A 26,710-nucleotide genomic window follows, 5' to 3' on the forward strand; every position below is an offset into this window, starting at 1 on the left:
CGTAACACACATAAAAAAAAAAAAAAATATATATATATACCGTCGAATTGAATACCTCCTTCTTTTGGGAAGTCGGTCAATTAATTAAATTAATTTTAATTGTAAAACAAAAGTTATAAAATAAATCCATCTTACAAAATGAAATACGACCAAATCAAATTACCGCATTACATTTTCAACCCAAATTTACCTGCCGCTTTGATTTACATGCAATGTAACTAAATATAGCTTAATTAACTGCGTTATTTCGCGTTCTCTCATCACTAATCGTGATTGCTATAATTTGTTAACACGTCGGCCCAATGTTATCGTGCGGGCAATCGGAGCTCCTCATTCATCTGGCCTAACCCCGTGTTGTCGCGATGACCTATTGAAATTTACAGGTTTATACGTAATGAGAGTAATATTTTATATGTAACGGAGGGTTTCTAGTTAAAACATATCGTCATCTCTTTCATTTTCTGTGATAGAATAGCGACAACAATATTCTGTACAGGCTACTAAAACGATAGAGGATAAGATGGTAACTGATTTTGTTTTACTCGTATATTTAAATCTTTTAAATTTTACATTTTGTAAGCAGTCGAGATAAATTTTTAACAAAGTCCTAGATCTATTAATGAAATAAAAATAGCTTTTTTGATTAAGTTTATATAAAAACTGTAGGTTTATATAAAAAGTTGCCAAGAAAATAATAATTGTAAGCTTTAACTTAATCGATTTCGCGGCAGCAAAAAATTTATAGACAGTCATGAACATCGAATTTGTCGATTTAGTAAACGTTATTGAAAAAACCTTGAATAAAAAATTCAAATCGTTACCCAGAGATTTGTACTGCAAATAAAAACATAAACTAAGAAAACTATCCTATTAATGAACACGTCTAAACTGCCAGTAATCAGATACAACATTAAAAAAAAACATACATACGCATATAAAACCTCTTTCATTTTTAATTCGATTAAAAACAAAGTTGAATAGAGCATAGTTAGTGGATGTGAGTTGCTAGAGAACAGTTAAATACCAATACATGAAAAAAACCAATTGGTGTTTTAGATTTGTTACAAAGAATATGAGAGCCGTAATCGTTTCTCGAATGTTTCAGCTTTGGCTAAAGAACTGTCAAAAATAGCTTTATGCAATACTAGCTTTCTCCCGCGACTCCGTCCGCGTGGAATTTTTTAATTCTTTTTTACTTTTGTACTTTTGTACAAAAGTGAGTAACTTATGTCTTCTTCCAGACTATTCTCTACGTCTATACCAAATTTCATCGAGAACCGTTCAGCCGTTTAAGCTACAAACTAACAAACATCCATCCATCCATCTAAACTTTCACATTTATAATATTAGTATGATTCAAGTGCATTTACAATTTCAAGAATAAGTCGATTATGAGGTAACTTGTTATAGTTTCTGTTATTGCATATGAAAAACGTTATTTTTCCGTTTATGAAATACAGAGAACTGTTAATGCGCAATAGAGTAGCGTGTTTGCTAAATGGCACATTAGTTGTTGGCATAAAACTAGAGAAAGCTAATAACTGAGCGAGTGGAACGACTGGCGCAGAGAATTGTACTGTTACAAATAGATCGAGCGTAACAATGCTCATCTGTAAAAGTTATCTCATTTGCGATGACCTGATTTTTATTGAACAGCAAGAAAATAAAAGTACCATTTATTCAGACAAAAAAAAAGACTACTAGTAGTTATTTTCACGATTTCGTAACATTAGATAAGCAAGATCTTGCAATCGTATAAAAAAAATATTTTTATCCTGATGGAATTTAATTTTTTACATTCTAGTATAACAAAGTCAATGTAAACCGTTAATTATCTTTCTCTTCATAATTATTTAAGGGAAATTATAAACGAAAATATTATACAATCATACAAGTACATTCAGAAATTTCCATACAATGCATAGGGCGGATGGATGGATAGATTTAAGCGAGGAAGATAAAGCGGAGTGCACACGGTCTGCTATCAAATTGCCACTGCAGTAATCTGGTCGATCTACGCAGCGGGGTTTGGTTCACCGTGCGTGAACAGCGTTCCGCTTTGCTGAACTGCACCGACTTTTCCCACTGCTTTGCGGGATCTATATTTATTTATTTATATTCGTAACGAGCGGTTGGACCCTTAACCGCTCCGCTGCGCCGCGACCAATTTAATTGGTGATTTTTTTCAGTCTTAATTTGAATGTGCGTATGTGTAGATACAGTGAGGTGGATATAATTAAAACATTAAGTTAAGTTATGGTTAAATAATGTTAATGGCAGTGTAGATTTACTTTACCAACTTTCTAAAGTAAGTATTGAAGCAAACTTAAAACTTTAATAAAGTTATATAAATTCCGATTGATTCTTTTAATAAAGACAGCGTAAGGATGAAATGTATCACACTTGGAGTATTAAGTCTGACAATTACGAGCATAGATAATGGTATAAAAGTAAAAAAGTAAGGCTAGGGCGTGGGTATGGGAGAGTTCACACGTGTTGATAACGGTATCGAGCCGACATCAGACGTACAGGGAGGGCACGCATCGTGTGAAATTACCTTACATCTATTTTAGTTAGAATTAAAATCATAATAAACGTTTTAAATTAAATGACGCTGTATTCTGTGTCGAAATGGCACGCACTGTAGTATAAAAAAATACTTCAGTAACTACGGGAAGGAACTGACTCGATCAAGTTTGATCAGGTATACTGGATCGCGAGGTCGATTTATAAATGGTAATCGGCATTGAAACGACAACCTGCTTGCCCCTTTACGGTGTCAAGGGAACGTAATAACTGACAACGGAAATTTATGAGACAGAGCGAAATTACTCGAATGTTGAATTCGTCTTCGGAGCAGACAGCACGGCGCGGTTAATATCATGCTAAATGACAAGGCTCTTCATTTATGGTTATCAACGCTAAGATCAGCGATTGGAAGATATATATATACGATGTAACTGTTTTAATCTCCATAAGTAAGCTGGATTGTCCTACAGCTAAATACTTTTCGATTATAATATAGCAACTGAGTTCGTCAGTGAGGTTTGTAATGGGATTTAGCTGATAGAGTAATCATCAAATTATACTTACTAACTCAATCTTTTTTATGTTTAACAGTAGTAGAGTTGTAGCAATGTGTGTCAATGATTAACTATGTCTTAAACTCACCTTGCCTATGAAGAACCGCCTGTAGTACTTGGCGGTATCATCGGTGTCGATTATGTACCGGCGGGAATTGTGACGCGGCGTGCCGGGCTGCGCTCGCGCCTCGCTCTCCTCTCCTTCGGGGGGAGTATCATCAACTCCATCAACCCAGTAGCCACCGCTAGGCGGAAGGACTATCGTCGGTGGAGGTCCTATAAAATAAACATCAATTTGAGTCTGGGGAAATATATTACTACTACCACGTCCGAAATTTTAATCATGACAATTAAATTAGTACGCATCACATGTTATAATTTTTAAAGACGTGACGACTGATGCTGAAAGAAAGATCTTTCTGTAATACGAAAACCTGGTGAAGCGGCTCTTCATAAATGGGATAAGGACAGGGCAATATGATGACCACTTTATATGTATTACAATTAACAATTGTGTGTTTTTACATTGTTTTTAGGACGTGATCAAACCTGCGTTACAACAAAGATGCAGTGTGACGAAACATGAAGGTTTCTTTTGTTATTCGGCATATGAATTTAAATGGTTCGTGACTGACCCTACGTTCGATTGTTTTAACAAGGCTTTAGCCAGAAACTCCTAATTTACGGTCCGCACGTATTACTTACTAAAATAATTATCAATACTTATGAGAAACCTATTTCGAAGACGCATAAGTCGTTAAAGATACTTTTATAGCATCGATTACATAAAATTGTACATTAAAATACTGGTATAAGTTTCCGTAACAATGCGCAACTTCACTGCAGTTACCGTAAGAAGACATCAAAAAGATATTAGGCGTTTACGTATGATATTTATACTTAAGATTATAAAGAATAAAAAAATAAAGGACTAAGGTAAAAATAACCTAAAAATATTGTTTGTAAGTGCTGTACAAAAATAGTAAGCGACCCACTACATTTTAATTTGAACAGCCGTGTTTAAAGATGTACATATTTGTGTAAACTTTAACAAATAAATCCTTCTTAATCATGATTTACTCTTGGGTTAGTCATGAATCACCGTAAGAGTGACCTTAGAGACTGCTAAAAAATAACAATAATTTTGGGGAAATACATTTTAAAAGTTGTTTCTATCTTTACTACGGCAGTGAGTAGTAGGTATTCGTGAAGCAAAGAAGAGAGAAGTATCGAGGAAACCTACATATTGGTTGAAAAATATAAACATCAATAATAGCATAACGATGCTTGCAATTCCGATATGCAATATGGTATTCATCATTTTTCAATTCATGCTTCCGTTTTTAGGTCAATAAGACACTGCTTGTGGGAATTCCTTGCGAGTCTTGTATCATGAGTGTAAATGTCACCGATCGATAGTAAACTTCGACACTTTTGAATCAGTTAATCTGTTAACTTCGTAAATTAACAAGTAAAGTAATTTAGCTAATATAAAATTAGTTATAAAAAAGGTATAAAAAAAGAAAATAAAATCAGTGTTTTCTTGTCTTTTTTGCGATAAACAGAGAGACCATGGAAGTCAATTATAAGTTAGTTCGTATGATAGTAATAATTGTTTATCAATAATTAAATAAGAAGATGGTTTAATTACGTTTATAACGATATGTTCAATTGATTATGAAGACGTTTATATGTTGTAGTAAATTCATAAACTGACAAAGTTTACAATCTATCGGTGACATATGATGTGTTCCTGTATACATATTATACTGGGATAGATATATGTATGTTCAGTGAGCGTAGTGCAACCTATTTCGTTATTAATTCAAAACCATCCTTCGTCGAGGGACTGCGGCGTATTCGTGTCACTGAAACTTAGCCCGATGAGTTATTTATTACAATTCTTGATGCAGTCTTTATTATTTCATACAGAATTGAAATGATAGGATTACAATAAAATATTTTGTTTTGCACAAAAATATTTTAGTGTACATGAATTGTGTACAAAGTAACTAAACTTAAATAATACTGGGTAATCTTACTAATCTTATCTTACCTCTTACTAATATTATAAATGCGAAAGTTTGAATGAATGGACGTTTGTTAGAGTTTGTAGCCTAAACGGCTGAAAGGATCTTGATGAAATTTCGCATAGATGTAGAGGATAGTCTTGAAGAACACATAGGCTACTCACTTTTGTTTTTTTTAAATTCAACGCGGACGGAGTTGCGGACGAAAGCTAGTCATTACTAAGTTAATTCAAAGATAAAATTCCTTTTTTACAGAAACAGTACAAAGAGAAAAACATTCCGAAGTACTTTATCGACCTAACCGTAACATTAGCAATTGATCGCAAAACGGCAATGGGAATGAGGTTAAGTCCTTTGTCCATTTTAAGCGGCATTTAATTTGAAACATGGCGTCATAGTCTAGACTGGCTTTGTGGACATATTTTTACAGGGCTTTTCAATGCTCTTGTGTCCTGCGGCATTGTTCCGCCTTCCTGCAGCCTCTCATAAAGCCTGCGCTGCGCTTGTATGCAAACCTTTCATATTAGCCGGTCACTCGCTACTTTTCATGAAGGCTTTATCATTGATCAAACATTTTACACGCTACATTACGTAATTATGCTTTAAATATAATTTATGAGACATATTTTCATTAAACTTTGAACTTTGAAACACACATTGAGGACAACACACAAATTAAAGTAAAATTATGAAGTCTGACAGACTGTAACTGCGTATGAATTATTTTGAGATACGTTTCAGATTTAATCTTTGATCTTTGCACTACACAGTATGATCTAAAAGGTCTATCAGTAGATAATAAAAATGTCGATAAAAAATACACATTAAAAAGGCGCATCACTAGTATGCAACTTAATAACTCTTGATTCGGAGTCGCATAGGGAATGTGATTTCCCAAGATATACGCATAGCCCGCACTCACCCGCCGTCTAATTTAATTAATGCTTTAATCAACTAACTAGCACTGAGGCGTGCAATGTTTTTACTTGGCTAAGTTGAAGATACTAAGTACGCTCCGAGCAGCGGACCGCAAGACAAAAGAACAAAAAAACTGCAGCAAAAACATGACAGTGTTTGTAACGTTTGCTTTACAATCTTGTGGCTCAGTTAATGTGACGTAATTTTTAATTAGTATAAAATGAAGACATGCATACAGTATACATACTTTACTACCACCTTAAATAGTACGTACAGACTTTACGAACACAAGTCATCATAAAATCTTTTAGTTTATCCTATTCAGTGTGGAAGTATCTATTTGTTCAATGTCCGAAACTTACTGGAATCGTAGTATCTAGAAGTTAGAAAAGTGTAAATAGAATATAATATCGTTCAAGAAATAATTTATCGTTTCAAATTGTACTAATCTAAAGGAGAGAGATTGCACTTTCACACCTCTGAGCATTTCCTTTGCTTTCTCTCCAACAAATGGTCCACAACAATGACGAAAGCCATTGCAACACAATACATTAATACAGTAGACGATTATGGATTACATTAACGGTTTCTTTAGATGTTTAAATTACTTTTAAGGTATGTAGAAGAAAGTTGCGTTTCCACTATTGAATATGAAAGGGTTATCACGTATTGGTGATCAGAGTAACATTATCATCTGAGTTATACAAACCTGGTTTAGAAAGAGTCTCTTCCAGCAGTTTCCTGCTCGCCTGGCATGCGGCTTCAACCCTGCGCTGTGCGGCAACCGCGCCAGGCGACGGCGGCGGTCCGTGCGGCGCTGGGACTCTGCCCTCGGCATAAGAATGCCTCTCCACATTGCCACCCACTGACACCGAGCGACGATTCTCCGGCCGCGACACCTGGTGACAAACAGTTAAATTTATATGTTATGAAATAATTCCAGTTTTAAAATCAAGAAGTAATAAGATCAATGCTAGAAAGTGCTAAATAGTTTTACATCAATCTTCACTCTTGCAGGATACATAAGTACAAATTGTACTCTAAATTATTTTTGAATTTTACGCTTCTATATTAGGTTTTATAAACATTTTTCTAAAATATGTTGATCTAATTTATAACCTAATACAGATTCAAATAAGGTCATAAAAATATAAGTCTTAACCGCAGTATTTTACACGGCAGGTGTAATAAAATCCTTTGAAAACACCTCGCCTTTGAAAGTCTATTGCCGCACGCTCATATTTACTGCTTAATTCGCTTAATGAAAATTCCTTAAAAGTCGTATTTTAAACGACCCTTCACAATTTACGGGTTCGCTTAAGAATATTCAAGTGTACGGCCTTGACTGAGCTTCTACTAACTTTATGGCTTAGACTTAACTTGAAATACAAGAATAAATACATAAGGAGATTAGACTGTCTGCTCACTTGAAGGCCTTACGTGTTTAGCTTCAAGAAATGTTTGTAATTAATTCGAACAAGCGGTGCGTAAGCTTCTTAGATTCATACAAAATAGTTATTCAACCAAAATCAATAAAAATCACCACCGTGACGTTTAAACAAAAACTTAAACAACGCTATATAAACCAAGTTTTTAAGAGATAAAAAAAAAAAAACAAAAACAAAACAAGACACTGATTAAAAGCAGGAAAACTAATAATACAACTTAATAGTTAAATGAAGAGCAATTCACAGGTTATTGAACCCGCTTTTGGAGAATACATCATTGTTTTTAGTTAATAACCTAATATTATTAGCATAAAATGTCTTAACGGTGTTTTCGGCACTATCAACTCTACTCGTATATTTAGTCAGCTATTCTTGTAGCAAATATAAATTATTTACGTGCGGAATCCCTTGCCATAGTTCACCTGACAAGGGAATTGTGAAGCTCGGCTCATCCGTGAAATTGACGAAATTGATACCAGAAAATCGACCGCTCCATAAATCTACGGCGCGGTCGTAAACACCATCAAAAGTTTAAAATTGGACGCCGACGGAAGCATTAGCCGGGCCGTTGACAGCGACTCGAAACAAGTAGCGTGGAAAACGATCGAGTTTTCACTTTGATCAAATTAATGTGACGTCACGGACCTTATGTTTATTTCACACACACATGATCATCTACTATGTACAACATATAAATGTTAAAAATACATTCAAGAGAGAAACATTCTTTGGGTTTTAAGCAGATGTAGCTGTCGCTAGGGACTCTGCGCGGATTTATACTAAATTAGTAGTCTATGTTCTCTCAGACTATGTTCTACATCTATCGAAATTACAAAGATCAAAGACCCATGCATCCAAACTTTCTCATTTATAATATTAGTAGGAAGTATAATAGTATTTGTCACAAATAAGCTTGTAAATATTATTTCAATCGTTCATTATTGAAAGGAACTGAGTTTACATACACTTATGGGGAATAAATAAAACTTTTTACAAATAAAGGTTACATATTTTGTAAACAATCAGCCAAAACATTTGAGGACAATAACAATTTTTAACAATGACTTCATAAATGTTATATTCTATAAGATCAGTATAATAGAGAACGTGTATAATAAATGTTATTAATAATTAGTTCTAAATTAAGAATTCTTTTGATGTTTCGCGGAAGTATTGAACACTTCCTTGTAAGTTATTAAGAACTCGAGATTTCTTCATCTATGTTAAAACTCGAATTTAAGAAAACTTCCGTTTCCTATAAACATCAAACTTGTATAATTGTGCATAATTTCACGAGATTATTGACATGAAATTGATACCAACTTTTGCCAATAAGTTGACAAGTATCAAGACAGACAATTAAATTTATTTTAATCCCTTTTGAACGTGTGACTTTAAAACTGTGTTGTCTTGTCAAAAGTTTATCCTATAATATTTTCAAAATCTAAAAATGTAAACAACATCATAATCATCAACCTTTGTCTACCCACTGCTAGATATAAAAACAGTTTTTTTTTCAATTATAACTAACAAAGCTGCATAGAATACGATTAGAAAACGTGAGTCATGTCGAAACAGTGATGAAAAAACTAAAGTAAAAACGGACGATGGCAATTAAAGCGATTAAATATTGCACATGGACCGTAATTACGTGGATTTTACGTATCAAATGCCCGTATTTGTGCAGATTTGCTGCAACTGTTTACATTTTAAATCAATAATCGATTATTCCATTTTACAATGTCATGTTTACTTACATTGTTCAAAAACTGAAGAATACTGGAAAACTTATGTTTATTTAAAACACATTACAACGAAAATTCATTAGAAATACCACACTAAGGGCCAGTCCCACCACTGGCTGATAGAGGCTCAGATAGTTTAAAAATGATCTCACTGTCAGATAAGGTAACAAAATCCGATACCATCACATATTTAAATGTCGGATTATCATCAGACAATGTACAATTTGGTGGGACCTAAATATAGATGATTTAAAAAATAACTATTTAGTTTTATCACCGTCTCTTTTTATAACAACGATAATGATATCTGTATAATGTATCGAAGCAACACATGCTTATGAAGGTAGTTAAAAATAATCGTCCATCTAATTTAAAGTGTTGGGCCGACTTCTGTTCGATGTCTAAATTTGGTAGCTATTTTTGGATTAAATATAGCGATATATTTCTCTATTGGAATGAAAATAATTCGGAAATAGTAAAAATAAGGCTCAATTAACATATTTTAGAAATGATAATTTTTAAAACTAAAGTTGCCAGTTTATTCAGTTATTACCGCACTAGATGGCGTTATTTCAGCATTGTGAATTGCAATGCTTTGGAGATCCGCATATATTTTTTAGTGTTGAACATTGATTTAGATACAAACATTTAGTAACTATAAATTGAAACAGAGTATGGCAGTTATGGGATTATTGTTCATCTAGCCGCAAATTTCAAGTTACGTAAGTATTTAAACTTGAATGTCTATTAAGAGCTGGAGCTATAAAATAAAGATCAAAAGTGAAAAATCGATGCATCTAAAATATCAGGCGATGTACGAATTAAACATGGAAGCAATATTTGTTGCAGGAAGCGAAACGACGCCGACGACCGATGATTGGTTTGTGATGGAGAGTAAATTGCTTCGATGCGGCCCGCGACGCCCGCACCGCCGTAGACGGCCTGACTTGAAATTTTATTGAAAACATTCGACCCCGTAATATATCGCCAGTGCATATAAAATGCAGAAACCTATCATGTTTGATACTTTTGTCAGTCAGTATGCAAAAGTTGATAGAATTTAATGTTAATGTATTGACTTCTCATGGTCATTTTTCTTTTTTTACTTGGTGTGTGAAACAGGTTTTGCTTTAACAAACATCACCATGTAGTATATTAGTAACTCGCCGCAGCTTCGCTTAATTGCTTAATACAATACTTATCAATATTGACAAAGTTTACGTATTGTACGTCGTACTAGGAATACAGGAAGACCCCATACTAGATGGAGCGACGACCCCTCTAATTATGCAAAAAGTCAGCGGATGCAGATGTCTTAGAATCGTACTTTGTTGCAACATGACAGTTCTCTATCCTACTATAATCATAAAACGTTAAGAATCTACTTAAAGAAAATTAGAAAAACTCAAATTATTTTCGTATCGTCCCTAACTTTACGCACTCAATTGTTTGGAACATTGGTAAAATTTATATAAAAAAATATAAACAACTAGCTATTCCTGTGCGGCTTCATCCGCATGAAATTATGAAAATTTTATTTTATTGTTTACATCTGTCAAATTATCAATAGCAAATGTCAAAATGACATGACATGTCAAACTTTGGCAATCTTGCTTCCTTGATGTTGGCAGCAACTTATGACCTCTTTCCCTCATTAGGGTTTTTATCCAAAATATTCACCACCTATGTTTAATGGCGTGAAAATATATAGCTTAAAGCGTGACGTAAGTGTAGGGCTTTTTATTAAAAAAGTAATTATACAAAAATATGCTGTAATTGCTGACATCTTAGGCAACAAAGAATTGTGTGTTTACGCTTTATTATAATAGTATAAATAGGATTAATTCAACATAGTCTCTGGTCTAGTATATTTTGTTGCCAATAATTGATCTAAAATAGTTCAGTTTCAAAAACTTAGTATGCAACACACAATCGCAGTCCGAGGCACGTGTCCGCAGTAAATAAAGCTAAGCTCACATTATCTAATTACAAACACCCGATAAGAGATAAGGTTTATTTTATTCGCTTTCCTAACATCGCGCTCTTGTAAACCTGATATAGGTTTGTGCAAGGCTGTGTAATAGAAGCGTTTACGGCATAGTAATTAAAATGTTCAGATAAACTTAATTTACACGTTAAGTTTCAACAATTATTTATTGAGACTTAAAACTTTTTTTTAGTTTAGACGGAGTCGCGGGCGAAAGCCAGTGTCTTAATAAAGATTTAATTTTTGTATTGATTGACAAACTCTTACATCTTTTAATACATGGGTTCACGGCCATCAAATACAATATTATTTTACTGTGATAAGTTTGAAATATGAACTGACATCTGTCAGGACTCGTCATGATCCCGTAATGAACCCTTCATTAGAACATCAAAACTAGGTCGATGACGTCACAATGAAATTAAATTTCGAAAATGGAACTCGAGCGTGTTCTATAGATAAAGTGTATTACACAAACAATCGTTACCACAAACCGGTAGAGGTTCCTCAAAAGGAGTATCTTCAAAAGAGGTTCGTGTTGATTATGAGAAGGGAGTCGGTGTGCACATTCTGCTATTGTTCGGCGTCAGATATAACGATATTGCTACGCCATTTACTCGCTACAAAGATAAAGGTGTACAGGGTGTCTAATGTCTCAAAGACATTACTTAAATATTCCACATTTAAGGGTCTTAACACAAGATTAGCGCAGAGTTGTTCAATCTCATAACACAAAGGACTCATGGACTCAAGAGAGAAAACAAAAGTGTATTTCCACGAATTTTGTGATGTTGTTCTTGGCTTCTTTATTCGCAGTATAGTTTAAATTTCATTTTAACACTTGTGTAGATGAAACTGCAATGCGCCACGTCTTTATAACGAAGACTGCTTTCTATGAAAGCCCAACTATAACTCAAGGTCGAAAAAGAAATGAGAATTATTTTTAAACGAACAGAAATTTATAAAAAGCGTTTGTACATTTTGGTACAAACAAGGTGAATAGAGCCCATTGACATAATTCCTGAAAGAAAAATAAAACTGAAGGAGGTAACATTAAAAAAACGGATAAGAGAGAAAAGAGAGTTCTTCCTAGAGCCGTGGCTCGTAATTGCGTTTATCGAAGCGTTAAATGAGCGTAGCAATCTTTAATCAGTCTTAGCTCCCTTTTTTTTAAATTACGACGCGGTCTTGTTTGTGAAGCCTTCCTTCCTTTATTTCTTTTACAACTCTAACTCATCCGGTATTGGCGTAATAACATGCCTTATTGGAATTTTCAGTTTGCACAGACCAGGCGTAAACAATCTCAGTTCGCGTTGTATGTTTTGTGCAATATTTCACTTGGATCGGCATTGACCTAATTGTTTTCAGGGAAGGAATGTTAAATGTTAAAAATAAATGTATATATGCCATTTTTTATTTAGCGAGTACAGCAATAGCATTACCAGTAGGTGTTAAATTGATCTTATATCGTGACAGTCCTATGCCGCAGAAAGAACGTAATTCTAGACAATAACAACAATGTTATTAACAATGCTGTTATTTCGTATATTGAAATTTGAAATTATAGTCTAGAATAATCTATTTTCGACGTATAATTATAAAATCCATACAATTCTTGAAGATACATACGGCGTATAAAAACGAAACTATAAAATTAAAAATTTCGTTGTTCTGCTGACGCTTTAAGTCCAAGTTATTACTGTTTATTCAACCAGAGATATAACAATCGAGCATATATTTCACGGTACCCGTTATTATAAACAAACTGCATTGTCTATAAAGCGGGCTAATAACGCCTCAACGCTAGCAAATTATCCATTGTTTTCGTCACTGACATAAAAGATATACAGTCCTCTCTCTTTGAAGACGGTAAATCACTAGCGTAAAGAACAACATTTGTACAAAATCTTTGATGTAAATCGAGTTTTGTGTAATTATTGATAGTATGTTTGCTTTGATGTAATTTATAAAAGCAGTAAAGCGGCAATGCTATAGAAGATTTTTAGTGTCTTCATTTGTCGATATTGATGAGTAAATTCTAATCTTAAATGACACATTATGCACATAAATATCCACTTCATTTTCCTGATTTAAACATAATACTTGCCTTTAGTATGTCAATTTTTTTTACATTTCAATCTTAATAATATTTATTTTAATTCCCTATTATTACTAGAATATTTTCGTTATATGAACACTTTAAAATTCAGCAACAGACTTCATATAGATGGTAATAGACAGGATCAAAGAGTTATCTATTTTTTGCGCCATGATCTAAATTACCAACACTAAAAGTATTGCTACATTTAACTTATCAGTAAAGATTGAAATCAAGAAACAACGTAACAGTACATTCAGTTCGCAAGCTTTGACATCAAAGAACAACAGAAGCGTGACGCAAATGCGTACTTCTGTTAGGCAAGTCTTGTTAATGAGACGTTTTGTGACGTTTTGATGGTTCGTGATCGGTACAGTTGTTGCCTTATACCGTGAAACTCCATTGCTGAATGTGTAAAGACATTTTGCTGACAATCTTTTTTTGATTACAATGAAAGGAATGCCAATGTGTTTCCTTAGATATGTTTTGGCAGTGGAAACTAATGTACGTAGTAAAGTCTACAGGAATAAGGCCTGGTACTCACCAAACGTTTGTGCATCGATTGACATTTACAAGAGCATTGAATGGCGGTCTATATTTGTGCGGGACATAAAGATGTCTGAATGTGATCATTGTATTCAATGGTACGAGGTATTGTACACTTAGAGATGTAATTTTGCCATTAAGATATAAAATACTAACATTATACAGAGGAAAGATTGATATGTATTGAAATAATTCAAAAACTACTGGTCTGATTATAAAAATTCTTTCACCATAAAAATGCTACGTTATCAATGAGTAGCATAGGCTATATTCTGTATTTTTTTTAAATTACACGCAGGCGAAGTCGCGAGCAACAGCTATTTAAATATATGTTGATATTAATTAAACCATAGATGAAATTTATGTACTTTATGTAAAATGAAGTGTTTTGGCAAATCTGCGAGAGGACGCAACGATTTCGAGCTTCCAATAGCTGGGATATCGTGCACTAAACACGCGTCGTGTAATGAACCTCAGATAGCAAAGTGAATCTGGCCTTCATTCATGTTATTCACAATCGTCAGGAGTGCACTCACAAAGGAGCTGGCGGGAACGAGGATTGCATCGTTGTGAACAAAAATGCACGGGGTGCTAATATCGCATGCGCTACGCTACCACTGAATACTATTATAACCGTATGAAAAGGAAGGTTATTTTGAAAATACAGACGTAATGTACAGAGGTGCATACACGCTTTTTAAATTTTTTCGATTCAAATTTCGACAGCCGATATCTTAAAATTGGAGTAGTTTTTATCATGATCTGTGTTTGTTGAAGAACAAAGAATTAAATTAAACTACCTTTTTTAATAAATCTTAGAATTTCATTTTTCTGGCTACTTTTTACAAAATTGTCGGAGCGTTGGCGAAAGGTAAGATGCAGAAGATGTATACATAGATTATAAAGTAAATTCATAGATTATAAACTACCACAGACTTAAAACAAAAACGAATGAGTAAAGATAAAATAATTAAAAAAAAATGATTCTTCTGAGCGGCGCAAACAATCTGCATAAGGTATACTTTATGGTTAGTCTGCAAATGTGACATTGCATTGTGACAAAAGTGACATTTGTAGACGGACACGCGGTCCTTTCGGGTTAAGTTTGTGTCAGGTAACGGTGTCGGTCGTGTCGTGGACAACCTGTTACCGAGTCGCACTCGAGGCGTTTTTTTGTGTAAACACTTTCCGCACAACGCACGCGTATGTAAATTATACGCATGATAACATTGACTTTCGAAAATGACTAAGCCTTGAATAACTTTATAATGGCCTTATTTATTAGTTGACAATGTACTGAATTTATAAGAAGGATTTTTTTGACCAATAACATACTAGTTTTAGCAGAAGTACTTCAAAGCTCAAATTATTAAATCTCCAGAGGCGACGATTGTTACTCAATAGTGTTTTAGGATAACAGCTTTTAAAGCCACTATGCACTAAAATGGATGGATGGATGTTAGTTAGATTTTGTAGCCTAAACTGCTGAACGGATTTATGAAATTAGGCATAGATGTCTGAAGGAACACATAGGCTTATTCACTTTTGTTTTTTAATTCGACGCGGACGGAGTCGCGGGCGAAAGCTTGCACGTATCACAAAAATAATGCGTCAATCAATTCTGTCGTCGTTTGTTCGAATAGTTGAAGAAGACATCATCACAATTACGAAACAAAAACAAAAGACGGAGCGTATGCTGCGTGATCTATTGTTGTCGCTTCATAGCATGGCTCGGTTTGTCGCGCATGATTTGACGTGCGCTTGAGACATAGACAAATGATTTATTATTAAAAATTGACACAGTAAAAATGTATGTCCGAAAAAATAGTGTAGAAATTGACTCATAAAAGTCTAAATTATAAAATAATCACTGACATCGAAATGAGACATTTAGAGCGGACGCACTTTTGACTAAACTATCGCACAAAAGTTGTGCGATTGTCAATTGGTTTGCAGGAAATTCAACTGTTTAGTTCCAAACATCGAGTAGTGTGCTCACGTTCATATAACCTTATAGGATTCAAAGCGAGACTAAACAGTGTTGCGATAGTTTCAGATGTGCGCACGCTCTTAAACATATACCTAGGTCACGTGACTAAAATGAACTGTTGCGGTGTCAATTAACATTCATAACTGAGATGGCTTTTGTTCCACAGAGATGCACCCACGTTGATCGTACCACGTACTTAGCCCACGTTCGCAGGCGTCATGTAACTTATCTCAAAAGTTTCATATCACAGAGCATGGCAATCTCTTAGTGGGTAGACTATCGACGAAACTATCTTAAGACGACGTAGGGCCTTTGAATTACAAGTTTCTGTATTAAATTTTATACCGCACTAAAAAATAATTTCATGTTAATTAAAAATGCAGTTAATTTAGACTAGTACTTAAGAAGATTAACAGCTTTTAATTAGCAGATCTCTAGAATTGAGAAATAATTTGCACTAATTCAAACTTTTAATTAAGAATTAAAAATCTCCGGTCGTTATTTTTATAGAAATTTTCATTGTGAAATTTTAAATTTTCCTCTAGTTCTTTTCATAGATAATTAAAATTAAATATGTCTTATAAAAGTATTCAGTTAGGGAAACCCTAAGTAAATTAAAGTATATTACATAGTTCATATGGCTAAGACTAGCCTAGTCACCTCTTACTTATGGTAGGCTTAGAGCCCCTTAGTGGGGACGTACAGTGATGATGACATTTCAAAGTTCACGGGTCAAATAGGGCTGACAGGATTGTAATGGATCGACAGAACACAGGTAAACCGCAAATAAACAACGCAGCATGTCGGATGAAATCCAATCAACTAATAAAATTCGCGGTTTATCCGAAACAAATCGAAAAATAAAATAAAAGCCATCTGTCGCATATGAATGTAAAACCTATAAAAGATGTTACAACAAAACTTATAAATCATAGTAATTTGTTTGGAAATGTAAATAAAATTTACGTAAACCAGCTATAGGTAATACAATATTTACTTGCCCGAACATTTTATTATCCTCGACAGTGATTTACAGTAAATCCTTTCCTTATTTGATAAGTATAATTTTCCCATACATTTTCGTATAGTATGACGATTCGAGCAGCTTTATGTATTTGCATAACCATCAGTAGCACAAATCTTGTGAAATGCGAAAGCGAAGTGCAGACTCGATACCGAATGTTTGAGAATGTTTATGCTACGTCAAAGGAACATAGTTCGGAAAAACACATACCTAGACTGCTTAGTTAAAAGCTAGGAATTAAAAGTTTTTTTTTATTACTCGAAAAAACAGTTAAACCCTTAGTGTCCAGTGTGAAGAATAATTTACTTAAAAAAATCCACTGCATTAGTTTATTTGATATCCAAAAATATGACGTTACTAAAACAACAGTTTTTTCTTTACTACAGAAACCTCCGTTGAATTAAGGGTAATTTTTTTTTTAAGTCTACTAAACTAATTTTAAGCTAAATGACGACTTAATTTTTCCATGAAAAGAACGTATGTAGTGCAAAAAGGAACGTGTTATTTAAATTACATTTCTTTAGTTCTATCAGAATGATTGGCGTACGTTATAATCAAGCATAGAAATCAGATTCAGTAGCCGTGACTAGCGGGGGCTCGCGTGAGAAAGCCTCGCTTTTCACAGCCATTGTAGGAATGGACTGAACCCGGTCACTCAATTTCCATATCATATTTATGCAAATAAGACATTAAAACATCGTTAAAAATTCCCAAGACTGCATCTATGTGTGTAATTTATAATGTTACTAATAGACGCGTAAATTAGCACGGAAATTTAAATAAATTTATTTTTTATGTAATGAAACAAGATAGGATAAAAAATGTAAATTAGGGTCGAGAAAAGTAAGTATTAAACGTCTCTTATTTATTCTAAGGTTGGTAGATACCAAGAGATAAGTAACTATTTATCGCAAATCTATATTAAAATGCTCGAAACATTGTAGATTTTGCTCGACTGCATTCAATAACATCTTCATTCCAATATCTACAACAAAATACATATAAAAATAGTCCTTATAACAGAGTATGTAATAACGAAAATTGCGAGACTACCTAACTCAAATGCATCGCCCGTAGCGAGGCGGGCGCGCAAGAATTGGATTCGTATTGCAAGATTTAGGTCGAATAGATTTTACTTCCACTAACAAAAGATTCAATCAGACACCTGATTCATTATTAGCTTGATCAAGTGAAATTAGTTCGCTGTGTGATTGGCAGCTTGGTAAAGTTCGGTAAGCGATTTTATAATTAGACCCACATTCATTACTCGTCGCTTTTAATTAATTTGACAGTAAACGTTATCTTGCATTCGATTTTTTTTAAAGTGCGTAGTTGGTTTCGTCTGTATATGTTTGAGTTTTTAATTAACAGAATTATTAACACATTTACTGCGGCAAGTAAAATCATAATCTGGTGCAACGCGGGCCAATATGCGGACCGAATGATTGATACTTTTGAACGATTAAAGTAACTGGCAACTAATAATGTTGAATATTGGCTGAATGTGTATCGTGCATAAAGATGTCAAGCAGCGATTGAATGACAGATGACAGTTGTCATAAAATAGTGGAATGATGCGCTTTGTTATTATAAAATAAATTGGTTTACTATCTGTAAAAGTTTGCAATTATAGTGTGTTGTGAAGTTATCAATTAAGATGATGGTCAACTACGGTTAGTGTTTCTGATGTTTCGCTATAGTAATTCATTATCTCCGACATACGCACGCCCACAATGGAAGATCGTTACCGTGTATATGATCTACCTTTGGAATGGAATTCTACAAACCGCTCGTTCACTTTTACATATACATTTTATTAATGTTATTTATACACCTTAGATAATCTATCGCACTAGCGAGAGGGACATAGTTTTCTTCGCCCGCACCAGCTAAGTACCGTAACAAGCCAATATCGGCTTGTTACGCAGTGAGCGTGTTAAATGGTTAGTTAAAATATCCGACGTAATCTTTCATAAGTACCTATTAAATCGATCGTAAATCATAAGTAAATATTGCCGGAATCCGTTGTTAAATGAATTGTTATTTTTCACACTTTAGTTATTTAATAATGTAATACATTTCCGAGACCTCATAAAAAAGTTTCAGGCAAAAAAACACAACGTATCAATTTGCAAGAAGTGCCAACAATAGGGAAATAATTTTCATAAAGGAAAATGTTATACAAATATCAGACACTTTTGACATAATAAAGACGAGAGTTTGCCCTAAGGGCATCTCTAGCGTATAGTTGACGAAGCCTCTTGAAGTAACAAAGCCTCATAAAATGAGACTCAGAAACCCGCAGGCTAATGTCAGGTATTGACAACCGTTTGAAGATGTTTCACTACTATATGTTACATTTACATTGTTCTCAAGTACTTTGTACTTGTCCTATTTGGAAGGTTTACGCTGACATAATATATGAAGGTATATTTGTGGTTTTTTTTTATATAATATGTCACATTTCGTAAGTACAGAGGAGAATAACATAATGAATTTAAATTTTATGTCGTCAATTATCTATCTAGTATTGATCTTCAAATATTTATGTAAAATATAAACCTAACCACTTCAAAACCATCGCGAAAATAAATAAGCTTTTCAACATAAGAAAGAGATTACAACAAAAGACTGCATCGGTGAAGTAGAAAAAAAAATGTAACCGTGAAGGCTAAGTCTAGGTTAACGACTAGCGTTCTCAGGTAGGCGGAAGTTGTTAGTGAGTTCGTTCACCCCGGCGCTCCGCCCGCCCAAACAATGTCGCCAGTGAACATGGCCTATCCACGTTACTTCTACTATTGTTCATACACTGCATATAAAGCAATGCACTTTATAACTAACGCTAAGTACAGAAGTAAAAAAACTTGTAGAAAACCAGGACTATATCAAATAAGTTAAAATCCAAACAAACAAGCACAACGAATAACGAAATTCGCTCTTTCTCCATCAAAAAGATTGCCTATAGGCAAGTAAGGCGAAGAAAATTATGATTTAGAATCCTTACGTCAACTGCGCAGCGAAGTGCGCTTTAAAGTGGTAAATGCGCGAATTATGTCGCTTTCTAACTGGGCTACAAGAGTTCTTCAGAAAGTCGAGCGACTGCCACTAATTGACGACGTTATCGACCACTCTGAGTTACGAGCAAACTATGAAATTCTCATTTTAAACTAGACACGCGATAGGCGCTGCGGCTAAGTTTAATATTGTACAAGTTTTTGAATACTTGATGTGGACGCTACTCAAGGATTTTCAATTCTACTATTTTGATTAACATGTTTTATTTTATACGTTTTTAATTTACGGTATATAATATTAAGTAATGTATTATCATTAAAGTACAGTAAACCTTACTACATCTCAGATTAATTAAATAAAGTAGGTCAACAGTAAGAAGATCAGATAGTGTATTACATGAATATATACATAGAATAAAAATGTTAATAACATTCAGTGCGCGGTAAAAGCTGCGGGTAAACTGAGGTAGAGTACAACACTAAAACAATGGACGAGCGGAACCGAGGAATTACAATAAAACATTTTTTTAAGCGAGTATTACTCGAATACGTTTCACGGGATTGCAGGGAAATTTTCACTCTTAAAAAAAAAGAGTATTCCATTTCATACAATATGCGTTATATCACGACACTGCAATGACTGAAAACGTAAAGCGGACGTGTCGTAACACTGAAATGAAAAATGCCATTGCGTAATATTCAGCTTATATGAAATGCTCCACTTGCATGGTATATGAGTTTACTTTTGAAAATAGACCACAGCTTTAGAGACGCTGAAAAGAAAAGGAGCAACGACAACTAACCTAGAAAATTTTTGGGGGTAAAGTGCTTTCACGTTACTTTAAAACTAAACCCGTAGATATATTGTTAGGCGTTGTCTAACAAGCTGATATCTTTAAAGAATAAAATAGTTACCTAATAAATATAATCCACAAGCTGGGACCTACGACTCCGCCTGCGTTCTTCTAGACTATCCTCTACATTTATACCAAATCTCATTGAAATCCGTGCAGCCGTTTTGGCTACAAACTCTTACAAACATCCATCCATCCATCCATCCATCTAAACTTTCGCATTTATAATATTAGTATAGTATTAGGTATGATAGGTATCTATTTATCTTTCTAGTTTGATTGAGTTCTATATAATGCAATAATTCTAAAATGTAGCACATTTTCATCGCACATTTCCCCAGAGCTGAAACGAATCAAAAGGCAGTCGCTATCCACTCGTATTGGAATAAAAACTATTCCTCAATCCGTCTTGAGACTTAGAACGAACATACAATATAGCAGTTGTATATAGAAACATGATAGTATATCTGCATGAATACAGTTTCAGCTTTGAAATGAAAAATGCAGTACGAGCTACTGAATGCGGGACCGTGTATAGCAAAAAAATACTCCCAGCCGACAAAACAGCGGTTACGTTGCCAAACAGGGACGAAACGCCTCTTCATAATGCCTGCATTGTTGCAGTTTTATTATTCAGTTAATGTTTTCATGGCAGTGTTTTTGGCAAGATATTAAAAGTAAAATATTGTTAACGTTATTAAGAATTTTCTAATACAGTTAATAACTTTTATAGCTAATAATAACATGCATTTATTTTTATATAAATCATGTAAACTGTATTAGGTATTAAATAAGCGAAAAAAGATATATGATTCACTAAATAATTTTGTAGTGACTTTAATTCAACTTGTACTTAGTGAGAGTAAATAGGTTTTAAATAAGTCTAAAAGAGATTCATGTATGGTTTTATAATAAATCGTTGGTGATAAAAGAAATTACCATGTACTTATTGTTGTTCAGAGGTTATTTTCGATCTAGGTTATTTATCCAAACATCTATATTAATCTCGTAGATTTATTATTATTTTCTATCGTTATACAGATGAGAATAATAACTCTCTGTAAGTATTATTACTTTTAAATTAGATTAAAAGAAAATCAGTGGTGAAAATGATAACGGCTCTTTGAATTTCAATGAAAGGAACGCCTTTAGATCTCACGGCTGTTTTATGCTAATATCAAAACATTACGAATTTTAAAAAGTTATCCTCGCTTTCCCTTACCGGACTGAGTCTCTTGTCCCAAAATACCTGAAACAAATGTAATGGTCTCATTAAAACTTTGTCATTATTAAAAATAATACCGGTTTTATTAATTCAGTAATTAGTATTGAGAATAGGTAGTCTGAATCAAAATAAATACATTTTAACATTTGTCGCAAGCGCTTAACAGTATAAACAAAATATACGAATCGCAAACTTTGCGACAACAGCTCTAAATCAAGCAAACAATTTTACTATAATTATAAATGCGAAAGTTAATTTTGTTGCCTAAACGGCTGAAAGGATCTCGACGAAATTTGGCACAAATGAGAAGCATAGACTGGAAAAACACATAGGCTACTTTCTTTTGTTTTATAATTCCACGTGAATGGAGTTGAGAGTCAAAGCTAGTACTCGTATTATAATAAAATAAATAATATAACATGTAACATATTATAAAGTATAAGTAGAAATATAATAGTTCTGGCGCTATAAAGTCACTGAGCTGGCTTGAGCCCAGCCTAGGCGGATTACGAGAGAACTACCGACAAACGGCAGCGTTAACAATATACATATATAAATACATGAGTATATGTTAGATGTCGCCAGAGAGCTCAAGGATTGAGATGTCTTCGTGTATCTTTAGACTGATTTTATGTATGGAACAGTTCTTTATCGTTGCAAAATTTATGCGGAGACATGAATAAATCGAAGAAATGAAGGTGCAAGAGGAGCTTATCGAAGGAAGCACAAAAATATCGATGCTATAAAATATAAGAACTGAATATATTGACTGGTATGCTTACTAGATATCGGCTGTTATATTTTATTAGATATTTGGCGCGGTCTCGCTGCGTGATATAAACGGAAAAGTATAACTTATTACCAGCTAATAGAAATAAGTTCTTTCGTTAAAAAAATAATATTTGAAAACGGTTATGTAGGTACTTTTAGGAGTCACAGGGAACAAATAATCTTCTTTTTTTCATTTATGTAAATGTTTAACATTTTATGTAAGTTTTAAATATTTCAAAACCTCCGCATTCGTAAGTATCTTAGCATTCATAACATAAATAGGTTTTCAACGCAATGTATAACGTGTTTCTAGACACGATAGTACTCCATATCTTTTCACACTTAGAATCTCACAACCATTTCTAAGGAATAAACTTTTATGCAATTTTAAAAAGACATAAATAGACGAGTTTGAATCTGAGGTATATTTGGAACGCGTTCAAAAACTGGTCAATTTTGTGGAAATAGATTCTGAATATACGCTCGGGGAAAGTTTGTGAAGATATTACTGTAAATGTAGACATTTTTATCACATTTCTGCACATCTGCATGTATGAAGACGTCTATTTTTTATAACACGACTTTTCTATTTATGCACTGTTCTGTTAGTGAAATTAGACAACTAAATAGATTTACACAAAATTCTAATTATTATTTCCTGATAGTAGTTATAAAAAAAACTTCAGTTTTACCAATAAATACGTCAATATTAAATTAAACGACTTTCAATTAGTTTGATACTCAAGAGAAATAAGCATATTTTGAATGTGTTGAAACACGTAACATCATTTATCAAATTATATTAATTAAAATATAGTCATTTATTTATATTTAGATGAGTAACGTAATATTAGAATCAAATCAACAATCAAATAAAAACAATCATTGATTTGTTGATTGTAAATAAAAACACCGCATGTTCAAACTAAATCAACAATATTCTATGACATAATTTATGAACGTTTCTTAGTATTGAGATAGGAAGTAAATCAATACATTGTGTATAGGGTTGCCACTTGCATGTATTGGACCTAGATTTTGCGGATTAGTATGGTGCATTGGGCTTCGTATTTGACATTAAATCCTTCGTGTCTCATGATTAACAAATCGATAATGGCTGTTTTATTTTTTTTGTTCTCCATTTATTGAAAGTTGACAGCCCTAATTGTGTATCACAAACATTATCATCGCAAGTATTTGCGGAGAGATAATGACCACGCCCGCGTTTGTTTATATTTCTGGTCGCTAGCTTTCTGCCCCGGATTTCGTTTGACGTAATGTAAGTTACTGCAAATGGGTTTATGGAAGTCCTGCATGCGTTAGTCTTAGAATATCTGGTATTCTTAGTAAATTATGTAAATACAGACATCGGATTGAAAATAAGATACTAAAACAAAAACTAAAGTTGCCAATATCCTAATAGTTCCATTTTGAAATTACGGAGCGAATGTAGGTTAAAAACAAACTTTCCATTAATAACGAGCGTGGAAAATTATTCTTGAGTTGTATGTAGAGTAGACAATCGAATTGGCAATTTAATCAAGAATATTTGCAGACTTGAATCCAGCAATAGATGAGTTGAGTCTATTCGAAGAGTCGATCTTCACACATGAACCTTACAAGCGTAAAGCTCTCGTAAGTAAATTTTCATTCACAGGATCAGTCTAATATAAAAAATAAAATACAAACAAACCTCCACATTTCCTTCTGAAGTATGACATTATTACTGTACTAAGCGTAGGAACAAAATCATGTCTCAGTAAACATTTTTTTTAGTCGAACAAAACCAGATCTGTATTAGCAGACAGAATGGCGCGCTCTTTCCTTACGAGGCTAATTAATATGCGGTTGTCGTGTTGTCGCGGGCCACATTAATGGAGCCCCGGTCGCCAAATCGAGTACTGCATTGAATAGAATTAACTGATGTATAAATTTGCCTGCTAACCCAACCAATTGGCAATGGATCATTATTCTTTTGTTGACAGTCAATATTGTAGATTTATGCATCTACATGTAGGACATCAACCTGGCCACTGCTTGCTTTTACAAATTACCAATAACCAGAGGCTTTTTATTAATTCGTCTCATAATGCATTTGCATCTCTGTAGATGCTCTTTTGTTTATTTAATTTACTTTTAATTAATGTTTTATGGTCTTGCCCTGTCTTGAAAGTTGAATATGGCATAAATACTTCCGTGATTCTATTTTTGCCGAGCTGTACTTCTGACGACTTAAAAATGAATCTTTTCCCGTTCCACTGTAAGCCGACTTAACGCCGCTTCACAAGTTTACAGCTGACAAATCCGCACTATCTGTCTGTATCTTTCATAACTATAATATTTTCAAAGTACATTTTATGTCAGTTACTTATGAATAGTTCGCGGCAAATGGAACCATACTCTGCATATCCTTCTAGGTTATGTGCGTGAGATGCTATTTAAAAAAAAACTTATGAATTATTTATTCTTGCGAATTTCTGTCGTATGTAATGAGTTCCCAGAAATCAAAGGAATGTTAACCGCGTTACATTAGCAACTTTCACGAGCAAACATTAAGACGAAATAACTCCGAATTTCAAAACTTTCAGAGAGCGTGAACTATGAGTGTTCCGTGACTCAGAGCAAAATGAATTAGTATGTTTAAAATGTTTCAAATGCCCGAAAATAATTTACATGAAGATTTTTTTAAATCGATGTTTGTTTTTGGTAACATATTTATAAAATTGTGTAGTTGAATAAGATCCGTTATGGAGAAAGATAATTTTTAAAACGCAATAATTGAACAACGCTTTAATTTGTTGCAATGATAAAAATCGTTCGTTCGTTCAAACTATGATTGCATCAGATTCCTATATTCAACATTTTTATTTTATTTACGTTATAACAAAGTTTGTAATTATTTTCTTACATTGAAGCGGACTGGAGTTACGTTGGAGAGTTTGACAGCCCTGGCGTAAACGTTCAGCACAGAGGCGAGAGCTCGTAAGAGTGTTCATTAGGGTCGCAGCAATTGCAATTCCAACTAAAGTGAACATTTTAAACCGTAGAAATACGTCAACTATAAATATATTTTTTTAACATAAACCTTTATTTTATACATGGAAATTACAGCCAGAATTAATCAAACAAAAAATAAAACATATTTTAAAGATGACCTTGAGTTTTGTGGGCCCAAAGGCGTAAAATACAGTTCATATCAATCGGATTTGAATTGTTATACCAAGGAATTTCGAATTGTTGCTAAATTTATATCATCGTCTCTTATCACTACTGTTATAAATTCGTGAAAAAACTATATCCTACTGCGTGCTAATCGAATAGTAGTCGATGTAGAGATCAATTAAAATCGGATGTTTAATCCGAGATTATTACTATTTTGTTATTGAATTTAATTACCTTACTCGAATATAAATCACTTTTAATAGATTACTAACTGTCTACGGCTTGATATTGATTATTATTTTTAATTATAAAATCAAATCTTTATAACCTCGAAACTTTTTTTAATTGAGAACGTTTTAATAGAAGTAATTCCATTTTGAGTAAAATTTCAGTTTGATGGGTGGATTTTTTTTAAATTCCAATTAAAAATCTTAATGGCTTATATCCAGCAGTGGGCAGATAATTTTTGATGGTGACGATCTTAAAAAGTTACTAAGCAATTTCGGTTATTTGATGTTTACTCATCCCATCCCAATAGTTTAATTATAAACATTGTTTTTAGAAGGAATTAAAGAACCTACTGATTAATTGTTCTAACCTTTGTAAATGCTGTATAAACGAATATTCCTCTAATCCCAAACTAAATGTTTAGAACGTGACCTTTGCCTTGCTTTAACGATTAAAAAAAACCATACACGTGTGGCCGAAAACTGTACGTGTATCTAAAACTCTGACTACGTTCATTTATATAAAAAAATCCGTTGCATTCATTTATATTTTTAAATATCGGATAATATACAAATATAATAAAATAT

At 33.5% G+C, this 26,710-nt stretch overlaps 1 protein-coding gene across 8 annotated transcripts in view; it reads right to left on the minus strand.

The window, feature by feature from the left end:
* LOC106105193 (rap1 GTPase-activating protein 1) overlaps positions 1–26,710 on the minus strand; it is a 197,409-nt gene that overhangs the window by 13,250 nt on the left and 157,449 nt on the right. For 6 of the 8 annotated variants that reach the window (XM_013285460.1, XM_013285457.1, XM_013285459.1 and 3 more), the window contains 2 exons: positions 6,741–6,930; positions 3,172–3,359 (listed from right to left, as the gene is read on the minus strand). In XM_013285460.1, the coding sequence (XP_013140914.1) occupies positions 3,172–3,359; positions 6,741–6,930 (378 nt within the window). Of the gene's footprint in view, positions 1–3,171; positions 3,360–6,740; positions 6,931–21,959; positions 21,987–26,710 lie in introns of all 8 variants that reach the window. The other 2 variants (XM_013285462.1, XM_013285463.1) reach the window with 1 other exon arrangement.

Source organism: Papilio polytes, unplaced genomic scaffold, assembly GCF_000836215.1.
Source record: "Papilio polytes unplaced genomic scaffold, Ppol_1.0 DF823177.1, whole genome shotgun sequence".
Lineage (NCBI taxonomy): Eukaryota > Metazoa > Arthropoda > Insecta > Lepidoptera > Papilionidae > Papilio > Papilio polytes.